Genomic DNA, 21,613 nt, shown 5'->3' on the forward strand with positions numbered 1-21,613 from the left:
TGCCGGGTGCGTGTGTGTGCGTGCCCAAGATCCCAAGAGGAGAATGGAGGAGAAGGGATTGCGCCGTGACCATCCCCCCTGGGGGGTGATTTCTCGCTTTCTGTCTCTCTGTCTCTCTCTGTCTGTCTGGCGAGCGCACGCACCCTATAGCAAAAACCTCTCCAAGAAAAAAAAAAAAAAAGACCCAGGTGGGGGGTACCTGTCTCTCTTGCTTGTGGAAGAAATACACAGTAATGTAAAACCTTTATTCCTTCTTTCAGATTTTGCCACAGGGCACGTGCACTCACTGGAGCAACAAAGAGAGACAGAGTGAGAAAGAAACTGAGAAAGCACCCCTGGGGGGATGGCCATGCCGCAATTTCTTTTCTTCCATTCTCCTCTCAGGATTTTGGGCACACGTGCACTCGTGTCCAGTGTGTAGTTTAGAGCGACTACGTGTGCAGAATAACAGACATGCCAGGAAGAAACAGAACTAAATCCAGAACAGAACAAAGGACTCGCTTTCTCCCACAAATCAACAGCAAAACGAAAGGGGAGGGAGCCAAATGCAGCATGTTTGGACCATGTTTGGGTCCTGATTTAAACAAACCAACTATGGAAAACTATCTCCAATCCATCAGAGAGGCTGACTCAATCTGAGAGGCATGACAATGGTCATATTAAGGGAAAACAGTTCTCATCACCAGAGCCACAGTGAAGTGTTCCCAGGTGAAGTGACTCACTGCTGGAGACTGGCTGAGAGGAGCCCAGCTAGAGTGGGAGGGATGGATGAAACAAGGTTAGTCAAATGCTGGATGTGCACACGATGGTTCATGACCCCATCTGTCTTGTGTGAAAACTTCCAAAGTAAAAAGCTTTTTCACACAAAGAGACGCATGAAATCTCAGGTAGGCATCTGAGGAGCAGGAAGAACCCTCTTCAGTTCCACACTGTTCCTACCTGGTCCTCTTCACCCATTTGCTAATTCCTTGGGCTCTGTCTTCCAATGTCATTTCAAGCACTTTCAGGGCAATACCTTCTCCCAGGGCCCGACCCTGTGCCCTCAGCTGCTGATATGTGAATACATATACAGATCAGAATTAAAATACAGTCATCCCTTGGTATCCGTGGGGGGCTGGTTCCAGGATTCCCCACGGATGCCCAGGTGTTTTACAGTCAGCTCACTGCATGTACAGGTTTTTCATCTGCAGATATGGAGGAAATATGATTTGCAGCTGGCTGAATCTGTAGATGTAAAACCCATAGATGCAAAACTTGCAAATACAAGGGGTTGACTATACTGATGAGTAGACTCAAGTCAAACCAATTTCGCTGCATGTATAAACTCTGATCCAAAGGCTGAGAGGAATTCTTGGCTCAGGAGGAAAATGTGCCACAACTGATTAGCAATGTCTGCCATAGGCAGGGGAGTGGACAAGCGATGGTCTGCCTGGCACATCTGCCATCCTCGAGTTAGGCATTACCTAAGGATTGTCAGTCGTATCTCAAAGCCTGGGGAGTAATCCTCATAGTGAATGATCTTGGCAAAGACCAGTGGGGTGATAAAATTGGCCAGCGTGATCACAATAGACGGTAGGTACAGTATCAAGAGGTTCTCTCCAAAAACCATCTTGTCAATTTCCTAGAAAGATAACAAAACCAATAGGTCAGGATTAGAATAAAGGAAGTTACAACATAAACAAATGGAACTGAAAGACACATAAACAAATGGAACATAAACAAAGTTACAACATAAACAAATGGAACTGAAAGAGCTCAACTACGTTTATTTGGCAAAAACAAAATACACCAAACTTACATGGGGGGATGGCCTTCAAAAAGTTCATGGACTTTCTGTATTATTAAAAAAAAAAACTATGCATGGATTTTAAATATTTTTACACCAAAATAAACCCATACTTTAATTCTGTTTTGTTTTGTTTCATTTTTTTTTAGAGGTTTTTGCTATCGGGCACGTGCACTCGCCAGAAAGACAGAGAGAGACAGAGATAGAAAGCGAGAAATCACCCCCCCAGGGGGGATGGCCACGCCGCAATCTTGTCTCCTCCATTCTCCTCTCAGATGTTGGCCACGCATGCACACGCGCCCGGCGTGAGTTTAAGTCACCAGGTCTAGGACTTGAACCGCAGTTGACTACATGGGAGTTCAGAGACATAGCCATTACGCTAACTGCTGGTCCCTTAATTCTGTTTTTTATAGATTTTTTTTTTGAAGTCCCCTCAGCTTCGTCATTCAACATGGCCTGTAAATACAAGCCGTCTCCTTCCTAAGTTGTTGAGAGGTATCAAGTACCATGTTGGAAGAAAAATAAGCTCTACTGGATTCATTACGATGAAGAATTAAAAAAAATACATTCTGTATAAATGGGCAACTTGAATTATTTTTCAGAGATGTAGTATTGACTGATTTGTAATAGCATTCTCTCATTTTATCCTAACAGATGATTCAGCCACATAATAGCTATCTGCTAGGCTTTGGGAAAGCCATGATGCGTTTTTACAAAGAAAAACAGAAAAACACGTCAAGATTTTCTCAGTGACCTAGTAGGATAAACCCCAAAGTTCCTGGCCTCCCTTGTGACTAAATTCTGGCCAAACGGCTATTAGCAGAAGTTTTTAATCCAACCTGCTGGTCATGCCCTTGAAGCAAAGACACGCCCTCTTCAGCCCTTTCCCTCCTCCCCTAGGCTAGATGTGGACATGGTGGGTTATCTTGTGCCATTCAGAAGAGGGCTGCACCCTTCAGGGCAGAGCCGCAAGACCGATAGAACCTGGGCCCCCGACGATTGATTTCATGAAGCAAAGCCATTACACCAGCTTGGATTTTTAAACCATTGCTATTTTAGGCAAACTAGAGCCTCAGCTCTAAGTACAATCAGGGATCCTATCGAGGTAGTCCAACTGAATTTGAATATTGTTTTTCCGAGAGCAAGAGGTATCTCAAACACTCCACTCTAGATGTTTTAACACACTTCTCTTAAAGTAGACACTGCTTCTGCTCCCCTCTAACTTTCAGCCAAACTCACATCCCTGTGTATAAAACAGAAATGGCGACGGGATCCCCTCACGGCTTTGTAATGCACTCAGCATAAATCCCGACCGAGCATAAACTGACTCCCACGAAGTACTCACTTTTTTCATGTGTTCTTGCGAGAAGATAGTTGCTATATAGATGGCATAAAAGCACGCAGCTAGAACAGCCAGAACAATACAGTTCAAAAAGAGTCTCAAAGAGTAAATGCGTAGCTTTTCTTCTGAGGTCCTTTCTGCTATCTTCTGCCGAATTCTTTCTTCCTCCAGATCTGCCTAAGAACCAAAGAAAACTCCTGTGTGAGCCCCAGGTCGAAGGGGCCATGGGTGTTTCCCAAGGGTGGAACCCGAGACAGCCTCCCCATCCACCTTTAAGACTTCCCTTAATTATTCAGCTCCCCCAAGATACTTCCCCAGACTAAGCCCAACTGCTTTTTAATTATTAGTATTATTTTTTAAAAATTTGCTATAGGGCATATACACTCACGAGAGAGAGAGAGAGAGAGAAAATTAAAAAACAAGCCACCAGGTCTTTATTTTACATGATGGTCGGCCATGCAGGAGTTCAGCACCTTAAACACTGGCCCTGGTCCAGCTGGTCTTTATATCTACTAAATGCTCTACGTAAAGGTACAACTTTCTCTTTTAGGCTGCAGTTTGGTTTTGCAATAAATGTGAAAACAAAACTATAACCTATGTATGATATTAAGTATATATACTCTATGTCATTAAAAAAATTTTTTTTGAAGAAAGATTTTTGCTATCGGACATGTGCACTCACCAAATAGACAGAAAGCAAGAAATCACCCAAGGGGGATGGCCACACTGCAATTCTTTCTCCTCCATTCTCCTCTCAGGATTTTGGGCACACATGCACCCATGTCTGGAATGAGTTTTAAGCTACTGGGTCTGGGACTCAAAACACAGTTGACTATGTGGGAGTCCAGAAACATAAGTATTATGCCATCTACTAGCCCCTTGTTTCTTTTAAATTAAAAAAAAATTATTTTAAGACAGGGTCTCACCATGTCATGATCCTCAGCCTTCTGAGTAGCTGGGGCTACAGGTATATACCACCATGCCCAACTTTTCTCTTTTCCTAAAGACTAGGTCTAATGATGTTGCCCAGGAGGCCTTGAGCTTGTGAAGCTTCTGCCCGAGATTCCTGAGCTGCTGGGACTATAGGCATGCACCACCCCACCTGAACTTCAGGCTGTATCAGGAATCAAACCTAAGCCTCCCTGTGGTTCCAGCCTGCAGAACACAGCATCTTAGCAGCACATCCCACCATGGCTGGGTCTGTATCAATTTTTAAAAAAACATACAATTTAGTGTTTTTTTCTTTTTTAACCCAATATGGTAATCTCTCTCTCTCTCTTTTTTTTTTTTTAATTTTTGCCAAAGGGTACATGCACTCACTGGAGGGAGAGAAAGAAAGGCAGTGAGAAAATCACCTCCATGGAGAATGGCCATGCCATAATCCCTTCACCTCCATCTTTCCCTCCTTTCAGGGTTCTGAAAGCATTCTGGGCACACACAAAAACGTGGCTGATGTGTTCTTCAAGCCACCAGGTCTAGGACTCGAAGCTCACAGATGGCCATGTGGGGTCTAGCCACCTTAACCACCAAGCCACTGGCTGGCCCAGACTCTGCGTTTAATGAGAATTCAACCTGTTCCTATTTCGTGCAATGAAAGACACATTAGATTTGACTCCTCCCACCTTACTTTATTTAAGCTTTTGGTCTGCTTATGCCCTCCCTTTTTAGGTGGGTTTAATCAAGATGCTACTCATTATTCCCTTGCTCCTTAATAATTTGGAAATTCTCTGGTACCTTTTCTTATTCCTTCTACTCCACCCTCTCATGTAATCGTCCCTGCTTAGTCTCCTTTCCATTTAGAACAGGCTCTCACCAGGGAAAAGCTAGCTAGCGGCAAGGCTGCAGGGCTGGAGGGAAGACCCCACCTCCTCCCGGCCACTGTGTCTTCACCTCTCATTCCAGTCCCTGTTGACCAATGTCCCTGCTTAGGTCCCAAGAGATCAGCCCCAATAAGCTGTTTGCTGTGAAGAGCTCTTTAAAATGACATAGGGGAGACCCGCTGAGCAGAGAGGACAGCCTAGCCCCTACCTAGCTCCCCTTTAAGCTGCAAACTCCACCTTCCAAGGCCTGACTGGTGAGCACCATGCTCCCCCAGGGCGAATCCAGCAGCACTCACTCGGAGCTCGTACCGCAAGCTGCTGTGCTTCAGGTCAGCCATGCTGCGGTTGGTGATGCAGAAGTCCCAGCCCGCAAAGATCTTGTTGCAGTAGCTCTGGAAGTGCTCCTCGCTCCGAATCAGGTTGACTTTGAACCCTTCCACAGACCTGATCCCAAAACACAATGGTCCTTTTTACAAGGGCACCAGCAAAATACAGGCCTGTGAATTGGCTTTGTCAAAAAATAACAAGGTAGATGTGGGTACATTTTCTGTGCAGTTTACATGGTCAAGTTTTGGCCATTCTAAATATGTGTGGCAGCTAAGCAGGTATCTCATTGTTGAAAACCGTATAGCGGTAACACAACTGGACCCACATGGGAAAGGTCCTGGGTCTGTGTCCCAGGACCTCCTTGAGCACGCTGGGTGCATGTGTGCCTGTGATCTGGACCAGCTGAGACCGGGGACGGGTCACGGCATCAAGTCCCTGTTGGGATGCACCTCCCACCCCATGGAAAGAAATTTTTCACAAAAGAAAAAAAGGAAAATTGTTTCCTTATGTCCATCTAATGACTTCTATCACAGCTTGAATAAAATCCAGGCTCTCTAATACAGCCCAGGGATCCTGCACTATGAGAAGGCTGAACTCCCATGAGTCTGAGTTCCAGAACGACTCTGAGAGGGATTCCACACCAACATATGCCCTTACCCAGAGTGGACACGCAAGAAACACACCCTGTTGTTCGGGCTGTTCTACCTTTTAGGACAGTCGTTTACGTTAAAAAAAAAAGTGACGCATACCCCTCTTTTCTTGGGAACGGCTATCACTGAACCACTTGCCTCCCCTGGGGAAGCCATGTTGTCACGTGGCCCTAATGCCTTGGCCACAACTGAAGAGTCAGGTTTGGGTGTTTGAATGCAACAGTCAAGAACTCACTTCAAAGGATTTCTGCACCTGCGATCCAGGAAGTCGTGGGCTGATGGAAACAGTAAGGTGCCCAGTTTCCTTAAGGAGGCTGCTACCGCACAAGGGAATCAAAGACAAGGAGCCCTGTGTTTGATATTGTTTCCACTCCCACAGCCCACATTGCTGTCCTTCCTGTAATCAGGGTTTCCTCCTTTCCTTGGTTCTCTGAACCACTCAATTATCTCTGCCTCAGTTAGGCCGAGTGAGGTTTCTGTCACTTGCAACCCACCCTCATTAACATAAAAACTAAGTGAACATAAGCTGTGTGGGAGGGAGTTCAGTAAACCTTGATTGTGTATTTGGTAATGACTGAAGAACTCCAGGTGGCTACTCCAACTCCTAATCCCGAATCCATTTCCAGGCTGAGACATCAGCTGGGACCACACTCACAAACCTTTCTCCACAAGGCCCACCCCTCAGTTCTGTGCATCCTCGCAGCAATGGTTCTCCCACAGGCCTCCCCTAGACTCCAGCCACCACTCCAGGGTGGTTCAGAGACAATGCAATCACAAGATCAACTTTACCTTTTCACTATCCAGAGAAGGCTCAGGGCCAGGTAGGCAATTGTACTTAACAAATAGGCCAGAGGCAGGTCATAAGTGAAGTTCTGAAATTTCACCCCGTCAATGGTGTAATGTCCATAAAAAAGGCTGGTCTCCTCCAAGAAACCCTGAAACGAAGCCAAGGGCCCGAGGTCAGACTGGTCAGCTCACTGCAGGGAATCAGAAGAGCAGAGTCTCCACTGTCAGAAACTCAGGTTCCAGAGTCCTTGTTTATCCCAGACACCAGAAAGTGTGAGGGTACCTGGTTAGTGACTGGGGAATAAGACCCTGATAAAAGCTGAGCATTAAAAACATCCAGGTGGGCCAGCAGGTGGTGTAGTTGTTAAGGTGCTGGAGCCCACATGGTCAAATCTGCGGTTCAAGCCGGCAACCTGAAAAACACGTGAGGTGTGTATATGTGTGTGTGTGTGTGTGAGCCGGCAACCTGAAAAACATGTGAGGTGTGTATATGTGTGTGTGTGTGTGTGTGTGTGTGTGTGTGTACCCAAAATCCCAAAAGGAGACTGGAGAAGGGACTGCAGTGTAACCATCCCTCTGGGGAGTAATTTCTCACTTTCACTCTCTGTCTCTCTCCAGTGAGAACATGCACCCTAGTGCAGAAATCTTTAAGAAAAAGAAAAGAAATATCCAGGTGAAAAATTGAAAACTGAACTTAAGAAAACAATTCCATGTGGCATAGCATTAAAATGAATAAAATACTTCGGAATAAATTTAACAAAGGGCAAATCTTATACTCTGAAAAGTATACGTATTTGCTGAAAAAAAAAATTTAAAGATGTTTTAATTTTTTTAGAGAGATTTTTGCTACAGGTCATGTAAACTCACCAGAGAGACAGAAAGCGAGAAATTATCCCCTGGGGTGATGGCCACACCTCAATCCCTTCCCCTCCATTCTCTCAGGATTTTGGGCATCCATGCACATGCGCCCAGTGTGACTTTTGAGCTGCTGGGTCTGGAATGCCAACTGTGGTTGACTACATGGGAGCCCAGCAATGTAACTATTATGCCATATGCTGGTCCCTAAAATAAAGATCTTAATAAGTGAATAGATGTCCCATGCATGTGGCTCAGGAAACCCCTGGTGATACTCCCCAAATGGATCTACAGGGTCAGGACAATTCCTATCAGAATCCCAGCTGGCTGCTTTGTAGAAACTGAGAAGCTGATACTAAAATCTATATGGAATGGCAAGGGACCCAAAATAGCCAAAACAATATTGGAAAAAAAAAAAAGCTAGAGGACGCCCACATAAGGGTACTTCAAAATTCCATGGGGACCAGCACTTAGTGTAATGGCTATGTCGCTGGACGCCCACGAAGTCAACCACGGTTCGCGTCCTGGACCGGGTGGCTTAAAATTCACGCCGGGTCCGTGTGCGTGCATGCCCAAGACCCCGAGAGGAGAACGGAGGAGAAGGGATTGCGGCGTGGCCATCCCCCCTGGGAGGTGACTTCTCGCTTTCTGTCTCTCTGTCTCTGTCTGTCTGGCGAGCGCACACGCCCTATAGCAAAAACCTCTCAAAAAAAAAAAAGTCCATGAAAAATGGAATTAAAGGATAAGTTTATTTTGGCACAAACTATGGAAATTCATGCATAATTTTTTTCACAATACATATTTTGCAAGAATTTTTTGAAGACTCCCCACCCCCTATCTCAACTTCAAAACTTACTACAAAGCATCGGTGATTAAGACAATGTACTCCTGGCATAAGATCAATGGGATCAAATTAAGCATCCAAAAGTAAACTGATCCACCTGTGGTCAGTTGATTTTTGATGGGAAACAACGTGGAGAGCAGCCAGTCTGAGAAAGCATGTGACGTTAGGCATGCAGAAATGCCCTTCTGTGAGCTCCTCTAGCAGGGCCACTGAGCAGTATTCACAAACAAAAGCGCTATTTGCCTATTGTCGTCGGCTATCTTCCTGTTGTTAAACACCAATTCTGCCCTGCACTACTGAGCTAAAGGAAGTCACATGTGTTTGTCAGATTCTCCCCCAAGAGATCAGAGAAATTACATGACGCTGGTTGTTTGCACATTTTCAGACGATTAACATCCTCTTCCCCCATTGTCAGCCCTTTAAAAGAATAAACCTGAGGCCGGTTCCAGGTCACAACTTCTCCATCAGAGAAGCTGAGCCCACCCAACCCTTGCTTTTCTACACTTGTGTGTCTTTGTGTGTTTGTTATTGCGTCTCTTTCTAATCCACAGCCTTCCCCACTCAGAGAAACGTGTTCAGCCGAGCAGGTCCTGGCAAAACAACAGTCTTTCCAACAAACTGTTTTAAAACAAATGGATAGATAGCCACATGCAAAAGAATGAGACTGGGGAGAGTGGGATGTCTGACTTCTGAGCAGGAGCCCTACATCCCAAGCTGACAAAAGAAAGAATTAAAAATGGGTGATGTTGAGAAAGCAAGGAGATTTTGTTCAGAAGTGTGCCCAGTGCCACACCATGGAAAAGGGAGGCAAGCACAAGACTGGCCCAAATCTCCTCGGTCTATTTGGGCAGAAGACAGGTCAGGCCCCTGGATTCTCTCACACAGATGCCAACAGGAACAAAGGCATTACCTAGGGGGAGGACACACTGATGGAGTACTTGGAGAATGCCAAGAAAAGTACATCCCTGGAACAGAAATGATCTTCGCTGGCATTAAAAAGAAGTCAGGGAGCTGGCAGGTGGTGTGGTGGTTAAAGGTGCTAGAGTCCCACATGGCTGATTAAGGTTCAAGTCCTGGACATGGTGGCTTGCTTTCTCACTTTCCCTCTCTCTCTTTCTCTGTCTCTTTCTGACAAACTGGAAAATAATAATAATAATAAATAAAGTTACATAAAATTATTCTTAAAAAAGTCAGAAAGAGAACAGTTGATAGTTTATCTTTAAAAAAGTTACCAATGGGACCAACAGTTGATGATGGCTACGTCGCTGAACTCCCATATAGTCGACCATGGTTCGAGTCTCGGACCCAGTGGCTTAAACTCACGCATGCATGCCCAAGATCCCGAGAAGAGAATGGAGAAGGGATTGCGGCGTGGCCATCCCTCACCGGGGGGTTGATTTTTCACTTTCTGTCTCTCTGTTTGTCTTTCTGGTGAGCGCATGTGCCCTATAGCAAAAACTTCCCCTCCCACCCCCCAAAAAAGGTACCAATGACTGATAGGTGGCCGCTGCCTTATTTATGACAAAACAGAAATGTTTCACCTTTTAAATGTGTATCATATTTGCATTGATCTCCTACACCAGAACTCAGAACATGAATAGCTGACAGGATATTTTTGTTAGACAGTTCTGACTTAGGTAAGACTGGCTTGTGGTTAAATGAATATTGTTGGGTTTTTAAAATTTTGATAGTAATTTCAGTTCAGTAAGTGCTATCAGTATTTGCCCTTTTTTTCTTTCTTTCTTTCTTTCTATCTTTCTTTCTTTCTTTCTTTTTTTTTTTTTGAGAGGTTTTTGCTATAGGGTGCGTGCGCTCGCCAGACAGAGAGAGACAGAGAGATAGAAAGCAAGAAATCGCCCCCCAGGGGGGGATGGCCACGCCGCAATCCCTTCTCCTCCATTCTCCTCTCAGGCTCTTGGGCATGGACGCACACGCGCCTGGCGTGAGTTTTAAGCCACCGGGTCCGGGACGCAAACCGCGGTCGACTACATGGGAGTCCAGCAACATAGCCATTACGCTAACTGCTGGTCCCAGTATTTGCCCTTTCTAAAGATAAAATTGGCAATTCATTAGTGATGCTCATCTTTCCACAAAGATGGTATGTCATCTCAAAACCTACTGGAGATTGATCTTTTATTTAGGCTTATATGTAACTGGCTATAGGAATATTTAAATGCTGGAGAAATCCCATCACTTCTCAAAACCAAGCAGATTCACTTGTGTTTTAATTTATGTCCATTAACCTATTAAAGGCAAGGGGTGAAGATAAGGTAGTGATGTCTACTTCATATATTTGGTCATAACTATGCCAATCTAATTAGAATTCCCAAAATACTGCCTTTTACTTAATAAAAGAAATTTTAGTGGTTTGTATATACTATCAAATAAAGAATATGTAACACTTTATATATTTTATAAATGATTTGTAAGGTCAGATGCTTTTGAAATTCAATGTGACAAAAGTTAGTAGCAAGTTAATTTTTATCTTTGAATTATTTTTTTAAGAGGTTTTTGCTATAGGTTGTGTGCGCTCACCAGAAAGAGAGAGACAAAGAGACAGAAAGCGAGAAATCACCCTCCAGCGGGTATGGCCATGTCACAATCCCTTCTCCCCCATTCTCCTCTCGAGACCTTGGGCATGCATGCACACGTGCCCAGCATGAGTTTAAGCCACTGGGTCCAGGACTCGAACCGTAGTCAACTACATGGGAGTTCAGCAACATAGCCATTACCTTAACTGCTGGTCCCAAATTTTACCTTTGAATTCTATTATCTAAGTCAGACTAAGTTATATTTCAGGATTGTTAGAAAACTGTTCAAAACCACATAGAAGCTGAAGAACTACCGTATATGTGTGATTGGTAATGGTGGTTTTGCCAGTTTATTAAAAGGATTAAAGTAGAGGAGATATACCAGCAGCATAGACTTGTAAATTATGCCATCATAAACTTAAGATAATTAAAAATCAAATGACAGATTAAAAAAAATGAGATTAGACTCCCCCAATCACATATCACATACAAAAATTAGCTTAAAATGGATCAAAGACATAAAATATAAGAGTCAAAACTATAAAATGGTTGGAAGAAAACAGCTGAAGTTTTAAAACCTTGAGCAAAATGTAGTATATACATAAAATGGAACACAGTCGTTCCCCATTTAACAACCTCCCTGGTTAATGACCGCTGGCACTCAGGACTCGAGACCTATTCTCCAGTGCAGGGAATCCCCTTTCTCAGTCTTTGCCACATTCCCATAGTTGGTTGGTATTCACTACACGACCAGACATTTTGTTTATAAATTTGTACTTGTGCACACACAGTGGTATTCAGAATAAATAAAAACAATCATGCCAGATTTATATTATTGTGTTGTGTATCTTGTCACTTTCTGGCATTTAGCTAATGTATGAACTACCGTATATGTGTGATTGGTAATGGTGGTTTTGCCAGTTTATTAAAAGGATTAAAGTAGAGGAGATATACCAGCAGCATAGACTTGTAAATTATGCCATCATAAACTTAAGACAGATCAAATCAAATGACAGATAAAAAAAATGAGATTAGACTCCCCCAATCACATATCACATACAAAAATTAGCTTAAAATGGATCAAAGACATAAAATATAAGAGTCAAAACTATAAAATGGTTGGAAGAAAACAGTTGAAGTTTCAAAACCTTGAGCAAAATGTAGTATATACATAAAATGGAACACAGTCGTTCCCCATTTAACAACCTCCCTGGTTAATGACCGCTGGCACTCAGGACTCGAGACCTATTCTCCAGTGCAGGGAATCCCCTTTCTCAGTCTTTGCCACATTCCCATAGTTGGTTGGTATTCACTACACGACCAGACATTTTGTTTATAAATTTGTACTTGTGCACACACAGTGGTATTCAGAATAAATAAAAACAATCATGCCAGATTTATATTATTGTGTTGTGTATCTTGTCACTTTCTGGCATTTAGCTAATGTATGCCTTTTTATGTACAGAGTTACATCGTTCTAGTGTGCTGTCACATGATACATACTGAAAGATGCATACCTATGTCACCACAGCACATAAGACACCTGCCTTTGGTTAAGCTCCTTGCTTGTTGACCAACTCACTTATGACCTAGTTGTAGGAAAGCTGTAGGTCATTGAGGAGTGCCTGTACAATTCAGCCTTACAAGGGCAGGCAAGTCCAGCCACTGTGGCATGGTGGTAATGCAGGTGCCCTGAAAGCTGGAAGCTATATGGCAACTGTAGGTTTGGATTCCATGTCAGATGCACATGCATGTCCAGGATCTTGAGGAGCTGGAGGGCTAAGGAAAGGGAATTGTGGCACAACTGTCAAAGGTCTTCTCTCTCTATCATGCGCACACACACACTCTCCATCATAAAAACATTCCAAAAAGGAAGGACATTCTGTCATAAACTACAACATGCATGGATCTAAAGGGTATCCCGCTAAGTGGAATAATCCAGGCACAAAAGGACAAACACTGCGTGATTCTGCTCAGCTGAGGTTATCTCAAGTAGTCCAATCAGAAACAGACAGTAAAGTGGTAGATGCTGGGGGCTGGGGTGAGGGGTAAAGGAAAGTTGTCATTTAACGGATGTAGAGCTTCAGATCTGTAAGACAGAAAATTGGGGGGAGTTGTTTGGCAATAATGTAAATAAACGTAATGCAACTGAATTGTACACTTAAAAGTGGCTAAGAGGGTAAAGTTTGTGTTATGTGTTTTTCACCTCGATTAAAAATGGATAAAAATCCTCATAGCTTGGAATTGGAAAAGTATTTTGTTGCAGGTCAGTGCACAGACCAGGAAAAGGCCAATGGGTGACAGTGACAAAATAAAATATATTTTCTGTCCATTGTAGCACAGGATGGGAGGATACTGTTTTTGCAAATGGGTAAGTGCAATTGTGCCAACACGTGTGTTCAACTCTCACTGACGACACTCTGAAAACTCACTTGCAAAAAGCCAAATCTCACATGTATTTAAGGGTCCAATACGCTTATGTTAAATACTTACAGTGCCCCAAAATAGTTCACAATAGTGTATATTTGTTCATGTATCTGTCATCAAAAGAGCGTGCTTTGCCTAAAAGAAACAAATATACACAATAGTGTATATTTGTTCATGTATCTGTCATCAAAAGAGCGTGCTTTGCCTTTGGAAAGATTGTAGCAGGGTAACTGAAATTTATTTTGTCATTTTTTTTTGAATGAACTGAATAAAGTTTTGTTTTTTTAAAAAAATAAAATAAAAAAGAAGTACTTACAGTGCCAGAAAGCAAGTCTATGATGTAACTATAAAAGTAAATCAGTCCAGAACTACTTATCGGATACACTGTACACTGTATATCTGTAAAAACAAAAACAGGAGCATCAGCAGGAGGCCTTTACAGTCTCTACAGTAGTTTGCCATGTGTCACAATTTGTATATGCATGCATGCGTAGGCATCTATGTTTAGGTAAGTCGTACATACTTACCCATTTGTGTATGAATAATTTGGGTGTTTGTGGTTTACATTTACAGTCCAAACCTCAGTGTCAAATATGGCAGCACTTCCTTTCTGTTTTCTTCTATTTCTATTTCCTTCACTGTTTTTCCTGAACATCTGGGGACGTATGCCTATTCTATACATTTTGTAAGTGGGTTTATACATAGAACGTGTTTTTTTCCTTGTATGTGTTTTGTATTTTGGGGTTCATGTTTGTGCATGCTTCAGGATATGTGATTGATAAAACTGCTATCTCATTTAAACACCTCTAATATACTGGGTCATTGGGAAAGTCATGATGCATTTTTGCATAGAAATATATGTCATGGGACCAGCAGACGGCGTAATGGCTTTGTTGCTGGACTCCCATGTAGTTGACTGCGGTTCAAGTCCCTGACCCAGTCTGTGGCTTAAACTCATGCTGGGCATGTGTACATGCATGCCCAAGATCCCGAGATGAGAATGAAGGAGAAGTGGTTGTGGCATGGCCATCCCCCCGGGGGGTGATTTCTCATTTTCTGTCTCTCTGTCTTTCAGATGAGCACACATGCCCTATAGCAAAAACCTCTCCCTCCAAAAAAAGAAAAGAAAAATATATCATGACTTTCCTGATGATTGAATTAAAAGATCTTTTGTGTGGAGGAATGGCTGAGCAACTCGCTTTGGTTAATGAGATGTGGCAGGGAAGGAATGTGTCACCTCCAGGCAGAAGCTTCAGGAGCCAGTGCGTGGCTGCCCCAGCTCTTTCCCCTGGCTACAGTGACCTTCGGTGGTTCTGACAGGTTGTTCCACCAGCTTGAGCTGCAGAGTGAAGACCACCAACCCATGATGAACGTGGACTATGAGTGAGAGATAAGCCTTGGCAGTTGTGAGGCACTGAGAGTTATGGGATCATTTATTTCTGCAGCAAAACTTGGCTCATCCTGATAGAGCCACCCAAGATTTAGAATAAGGATTCCTAGAGAGACCAGCAGACGACGAAGCAGTTATGCCACTGGACTTCCATAAGGTTGACCACAGTTCGAGTTTTGGACCTGGGGGCTTGAAACTCACGCTGGGTGTGTGTGCGTGCATGCCCAAGATCCTGAGAGGAGAATGGAGGGGAAGGGATTGAGGCGTGGCCATCCCTCCTGGGGGCAATTTCTCACTTTCCCTCTTACTGTCTCTGTCTCGGTTTCTCTCTCCCTGGCAAGTACCCTAAGGGACCTCTTTTAAAAAAAAAAAAGATTCCTAGCAAAGAAAAGGAAGCATTGCAGCAAGGTACACAGTGAAAAGAACAGGCATCAGGCCTCAAACTCACCCATGTCTTTGAGCGGAATGAGCACAAAGGTGCTGTTGGTGATCTTGTATTTGGTGAGCAAGATTGGGAGCAAAACCAGCATGAAGATGATTAAAAATATCACTAAGTTCAGCAACACCAGGAACCGCAAGAAGGAGAAATAGGACTGAATCCCAGTGCCGAACTTCCCTGGAAAAGAGAAATGTACCATCACTGACCTGGAGTCCTGGCCCAGCTCGCTCCATAGACTCAATGAGCCACTAAGAACTGAAGGTGGAAGAGTGCAGTGAGGAGTGAGAAGAAACACTGTGTTTCTTTTTAAACAATTTTTTTTTTCAGTTTACCCATTTATTTCTTCTGTAAGCAAGAGCAACAGAGAGACAGCACTCCAACGGGATCCTGACACCATGATCCACTCCCGCCTCGGTTAGCCCTGGATCACAGAGCACATGTGGTCAGCGTACTCAGGTCTCTGGACATGAACTGGGAACTTTCCAACACCGAGTGGCCTTGCAGAGTGCTGTATTTCACTACTACACTACTGTTCGGCCCCATTTTACTGTTATACTGTTGGTTTTAAAGTTCTACTTCCTAGTGGTTTAACTTATACACAAGAGAGAAACAGAGAGGGAGAGGGGAGAAAACACCCCCTTAGGGCATGCTCTTGTCACAATCCTTTATTTCTCCATCCATTGGGCCTTTGGGGACGTATGCACACACTCCTGCTGTGTGTTTCAAGCTGCCAGGCCTGGGACTTCATTGTGCAGTTGGCCATGTGGGACCTGGGTCTCTTTTTTTTGGAGAGGTTTTCGCTATAGGGCACGTGCGCTCGCCAGACAGACAGAGACATAGAGACAGAAAGCGAGAAATCACCCCCCAGGGGGGATGGTCACGCCGCAATCCCTTCTCCTCTATTCTCCTCTCGGGAACTTGGGCACGCAAGCACATGCGCCCGGCATGAGTTTTAAGCCACTGGGTCCAGGATGCGAACCGTGGTTGACTACGTGGGAGTCCAGGGACACCCTCTAATATTAAAAAAAAGCTTGTCCCTGGGACCTGGGTCTCTTAACCCCAGGCCATAGGCTGGCCCCCGAATAATGTTTTTAAATTCATGAAATACAGGGGGCCAGATGGTGGCCCAATGGTAAAGCATGACATGCTAAGAGCCTGACCCACAAGGTTTGCATCTGAGACCTTCCTGAGTATGCTGGGCACCGTATCCCCAGGATCTAGGGCTGGCTGAAGGGGCGAGGAGTGGATTGCACTTGAAGACCCTATTGAGGGTGCTGTCTCTCTCTCTCTCTGTCTGTCTCTCATGTTCATGTAATAAATAAATAGATAAACTTAAAAAAAAAAAACCCTCTAATATTAAAAAAAAACAAATTTGCCATAGAATAACCTTTGAGGGCACTTGAAATGGTTCAGGTGAAAATGAAATTAAAGTATGAATTCGTTTTGGTGAGAAAGAAGTGTGAAACCCATGCACAGTTTTTTATGATGGGCATTTTCCATGACCTTTTGGAGGCTCGTAAGAGCATCTTCCTTCGTGCACTTGGTAAGATCCAGTGACAGGTTTCATTAGTGAAAGTTCACACGAGCGATGTGAATAAATGGCAGCGTTCCAAGGTCACCACAACAATTGGATCTTCCCTGTGACAAAGACACAGGTTCCACTGAGCCCGAGTGCGGCCTGTTAACCACATTCATCATGGAAGGAAATGCTCGTGTGGGAGGCGGGTAGGGACTGGGGGAGGGTGAGAGGGAGGGAATCAAGGGGAGAGAGAAAGCAGCGAAACCTTTCAGGGGCACAAACATGGAAAATCATCTGTTGGTGATAATGTGTATAGTAATATCTTCGACTGGACCAATAGACAGTGTATGCAGGATGGGAAAATTCACTTGGAATGCTGGAAGGATACACAGTGATTGAATGTTTAAAAAACAAAAAAAGGAAGAAAAAAGAAAAAGAGACATGAAGAAAAAAAGAAAACGAAACGGAGCTGCGCTTCTCCCCAGACAGCCTGCAGCAGTGGCACCTTCTATGCTGCGAATGTCCTCCCGCCACAGCTCCAGGTGGGTCGTCATCTCACGGGCCTTCTCCAGGAACCTTTTCCAAGACTTGCTGCTGTACCGTTTCCACTGGTCCCACTCAGACAGGTACTTCATTTGGGTCTCCTGAATGTCCCTGCATTAAAAAAAAAAGACCACGACAATAGACAACATCCGGATCTTCAAGGCTCAGTGTCAAACAAAACCCCCGCTGGAAAGGTGGGGGAGAACTGGAGCCCTCATGCACTGCCGCTGGGGAGGTAACATGGGTGGCCCATGGGACCAGCAGGTGGCATGGTGGCTAAGGCGCTAGACACTCCCACATGGCTGACCAGGGTTCGAGTCCTGAATCTGGTGGCTTGCCTTCTCACTTCCTCTCTCTCTCACTCTCACCCTCTGTCTCTCTCTGGTCAAATTAAAAAATAAATGAATAAATAAATAAAATAGATAATTATTTAAAAAAAAAAAAAAACATGGGTGGCCAAGATCCAGGATCTTGAGGAGTTGAAGGACCCAGGAAAGGGGATGGTGTTGTATAAGGCCCTGTCAAGGGTGCTTTTCCTCCCACTCTCTCTCACATGTGTGCACATACTCCCCCTATCATAAAAAAACACAAACAAAAATCTTAAACATAAAATTATACATACACACACACATATACATACATACATATATACTGGGTTATTGGAAAAGTCATGACATAATTTTTTTTTGTGTGTGTGTGTGTGTGTGTGCAAAAATGCATCATGACTTTTCTGACAACCCAATATATATATGATCCAGCAATTCTATTCCTTAGGTCCGTACCCAAGGAGTGAGTATAAAAGTCTATAAACAGGGGTTTTCAAACAAAAACCTGTCATGAGTGTTCACTGAGGCATTATTTACAATAGCCAAAGGTGGAACTAATGGCTGTCAAAGAATAAATGGATAAACAAACTGTGGCATACCTTTTTTTCTATTTTTATGAATTATTTAACTTTATTTATTTATTTTAATTTGACCAGAGAGGGACAGAGTGAGTGAGAGAGAGAGAGGGAGGGAAAGTGAGAAAGCAAGCTGCCAGGACTGGGACACGAACCACGGTCAGCCATGTGGGTGTCCAGCGCCCTTAACCACCACACCACCTGCTGGCCCCCAAACTGTGACATATCTATGCAGTGGAATATTATTCAGCCATGCAAAAGAATGAAGTAGTACTGATATGTACGACACTGGAAGAATCTTGGAAACCTTATGCTAAGTGAAAGAAGCCAGATACAAAAAAATTACATGCCGTATGATTCCGGCTGTATGAAATGTCCAGAATTGGGCAATCCATAGAGACAGAGTGGGTTAGTGAATGCCTGGGGCTGAGGAGGATAAAACAGGGAATGGCTATTTAACAGGAACAGAATTTCTGTTTGGAGTGATGGGAAATGAGACAACGTAATCACCCCAGCTGAGGCCACCCCAGACCAGCCTACAGCTAGCTGACCCCTCCACCGGCCTGCTTGCCCACAGCTGACCACAGATTTACAGTGAGTCCAGCTGCAACCACTGACTTGCAGACCATACAACTGCTGTTTTACAGTTACCGCGTCGTGGGTGATTCATTACGCCATGGAGCTAGCAAATGTGGTTCTACTCCATACTCCTTCCCTTTCCACCATCTGGATGTGGATGAAAATGAGGCTTTTGGTGTGGGAGTCAGAGCCACAAGATGGAAGGAGCCTGGGTCCCTGAATGACTGCAAGGTCCCCCACTGACCCCAACCTAGGACTTCATGTGACAAAAAAGTAAACTTATATATCTCTATCACAGCAGCTTAGCTTACCCTCAGAAATAAAGTTTTAATTATGCGCGTGCTTCAGGAAATGCATTCCATGCATAAGAAGCATCCCTGCCCAAAACATACATCAAAACAGACACCAGGTGGCTCCCAGGTGGCTAACGAACCTTAGTCTCCGTTTCTCCGAGATGTTCAGCGCATACTTTCGAATGGACTGGCTACTGAGGTTTTCAGAGATTCCTCTCTCCACCTGGGAGACGAAAGAGTCTGTTGGCTTCAGCAAAGTGCCACTTTGCTTGTCCCGGGAAAGGAAGCTTGTCCTCCTGCGTGCAATGGACCGGTAGCTCGGCAATTCTTGAAGGAAGTTCACAGGGGGAGAAGAGAAGCCACTAGAATCCAGAGAGAGGTTCTCTAGGGAAGAGAGAAGAAAACCATCACTCACCCCAGGGCGCTTGGGAGCCAAAACAGAGAACTTACAGAGAATTCTTGGATCTTTGAAACCATAAGTAAGTGTTGTAGATAGTTACTAGCCTGGGCCAGTGACGATGTCTGCAGATGGGTTCTTTCTGCAGGTGTGTTTGCAAACGTGCTTTGAGTTGTACATTTGAATTCTACTGTTTAGTTGCAGCCATTAGTTAAACATGTGGCCTTGAGTAAGTTACCTAAACTCTGATTTTTATTTGCCAAGGGGTGAAGTAACATTTGCCTCACCTATCCTCACACAGTGTAGGACATAATGATGGATATGACACAACTCTGGAAAGCATAAAATGGCCTGGCCTCAGCTGTGCAGTCAGTGGCACACTGAGCTATAGTGCTGGAGGCTGCATGGCCAACCACAGGTTCGGATCCCTAGCCTGGCCAGTCAACCTGAAACACGTGGAGTGTGTGCCTCCAAGACCCTGACAAGCTGGAGGGCTGTGGCAGGGGGAATGTGGCACGATGGGACCCAGTTAGGGATGCTTTTCTCTCTCTCTCTCTTTTTCATGTGCACTTGCACATACTATCAATTTAAAAACAATTTTTAAAGCATAAATAGCTATGCAAATACACAACAAAAACAATATCAACAATAAGAGCTCTCTCTCTCTCTCTCTTTTGGCCTCAGCAGGTGTGCCCAAGAGAAACAGAGATAAAGGGGGAAAATGAGAAATCACCCCCTGGGGGAGCTGGCCATGTTGTGATCCTTTCTCCCCTATTCTCCCGAGATCCTGGGCATGCATGCACACGTGCCGGGCATGTTTTTCAAGGCATCCAGTCCCAGACTTAAACTACTGAGTTGGCCACGTGGGATCTAGTGCCTTAACCACCACACCACCTGCTGGCCCAACAATAAGAGCCTTCACTGACCATTTCCTACATGCCAGGCACTGTGGCCAGAGCTCCCCACACACTAGTGGATCTGAGCTGGTCCTGTGACCCGTTTGCACCCACGGAGCGCAGGAGGAGTGATGCTTTTGAGCCCTTTCCTAGCCTGGCCTCAGGAGGCCTTGAAGACTTCTGCTGCTCTCGAGTTCAGCCAGGACGAGCCAGAGGTGACCTGCTGGGCAGAGGAAGAGACCCTACAGGGATGGCTGCTATCCTCCCCATTTGACAGATGAGAAAAGTCACTGACGGGTTCCCCAGCTCCTCGAGTGGTCCCTCACAGCCCTGCAAGATCTGGCTCCTGCCTAGCTCTTGGGTTCCTCAGGCTCTCTGCCCTCTAAACACACATTGTTTTAGAATCTCTCAGATATTAACACAGGCCCAGCTCCCTCCTCCTCAGAGCCTTTGCAGATGCTGTTCCCTCTGCCTGGAATTAAATTGCTTCCTAGGAACTCTTCCCAACACAGGAACTCCCACTCAAACGTCACTTCCCCAGGACTGTCCCTGCCTCACTGTACTATGACAGGTGCCTCGTTACAGTTTCCCACCAGGCAGGTCCTTTACAGCTTTTACCAAATCTTCAAGTACACATTTATTTGTGTGGCTATGTGAACAGTATCTGCCCCCCCACGTTGGGCTGTAAATTCTCGGTGGGTAGGGACCACGTGACTGTCCTCACAACTGTACCCCAGGACCTCAGCACTGTCCTTGGCACAGAGCAGGAACTCAGCAAATTCTTATCAGATGGACAAATGAGTGAATGACATTCCTAACTTACCCGCGTCTAAAGACCCTGTGATTTGGGGTGCTTTGAACAGCCAGGCCTAACTCTGAAACCCACGTTCTTTCTGCGACATCAGCCACCACGGGAAGCCGTGCTTTGTGGTGCTTCATGCAGCGATCTCAGGCAGGAGGCCTCCCTGCTGAAGGCAAGGGCAGCACCAGCAAGGTGGGTCTTAGCCTGGTCAGATTTCGGCCATGGGAAGATTGCTGAGTGAGACAGCAGGACACAAGAGAAGGATGTAGGAGGCAATTACCCTGCTGGGCAGCAAAGACGCTGTGGCTTCATGTTAGATGCTAAGCTGTGTGGGTTCAAATCCTGGGTCTTTGGTCGCTAGCTGTGTGTCTTTGGGAAAGTTACTTAGCGTCTCTGAGCTTCGGTTTCCTCACTGTGGATACTCATGTCCACCATGTGCCATATCTGGAGCTAAGGGCTGCGGTGAAGACAGCCAGTGCCCTACTC

General features: G+C 44.7%; 1 protein-coding gene across 1 annotated transcript in view; it reads right to left on the minus strand.

The window, feature by feature from the left end:
- Positions 1–19,416, minus strand: part of TMC7 (transmembrane channel like 7) — a 35,184-nt gene extending 15,768 nt beyond the window's left edge. The window contains exons 1-8 of the mRNA XM_006146578.3: positions 19,173–19,416; positions 17,222–17,370; positions 15,207–15,374; positions 13,685–13,767; positions 6,715–6,860; positions 5,245–5,392; positions 3,132–3,305; positions 1,464–1,621 (exon numbers count right to left, since the gene is read on the minus strand). Coding sequence (XP_006146640.1) covers positions 1,464–1,621; positions 3,132–3,305; positions 5,245–5,392; positions 6,715–6,860; positions 13,685–13,767; positions 15,207–15,374; positions 17,222–17,351 — 1,007 coding nt within the window. The 5' untranslated portion in view covers positions 17,352–17,370; positions 19,173–19,416. The remainder of the gene's footprint in view (positions 1–1,463; positions 1,622–3,131; positions 3,306–5,244; positions 5,393–6,714; positions 6,861–13,684; positions 13,768–15,206; positions 15,375–17,221; positions 17,371–19,172) is intronic.
- Between the last annotated feature and the right edge of the window lie 2,197 nt (positions 19,417–21,613).

This window comes from Tupaia chinensis, unplaced genomic scaffold (assembly GCF_000334495.1).
Source record: "Tupaia chinensis unplaced genomic scaffold, TupChi_1.0 Scaffold000182_1, whole genome shotgun sequence".
Classification (NCBI taxonomy): domain Eukaryota; kingdom Metazoa; phylum Chordata; class Mammalia; order Scandentia; family Tupaiidae; genus Tupaia; species Tupaia belangeri.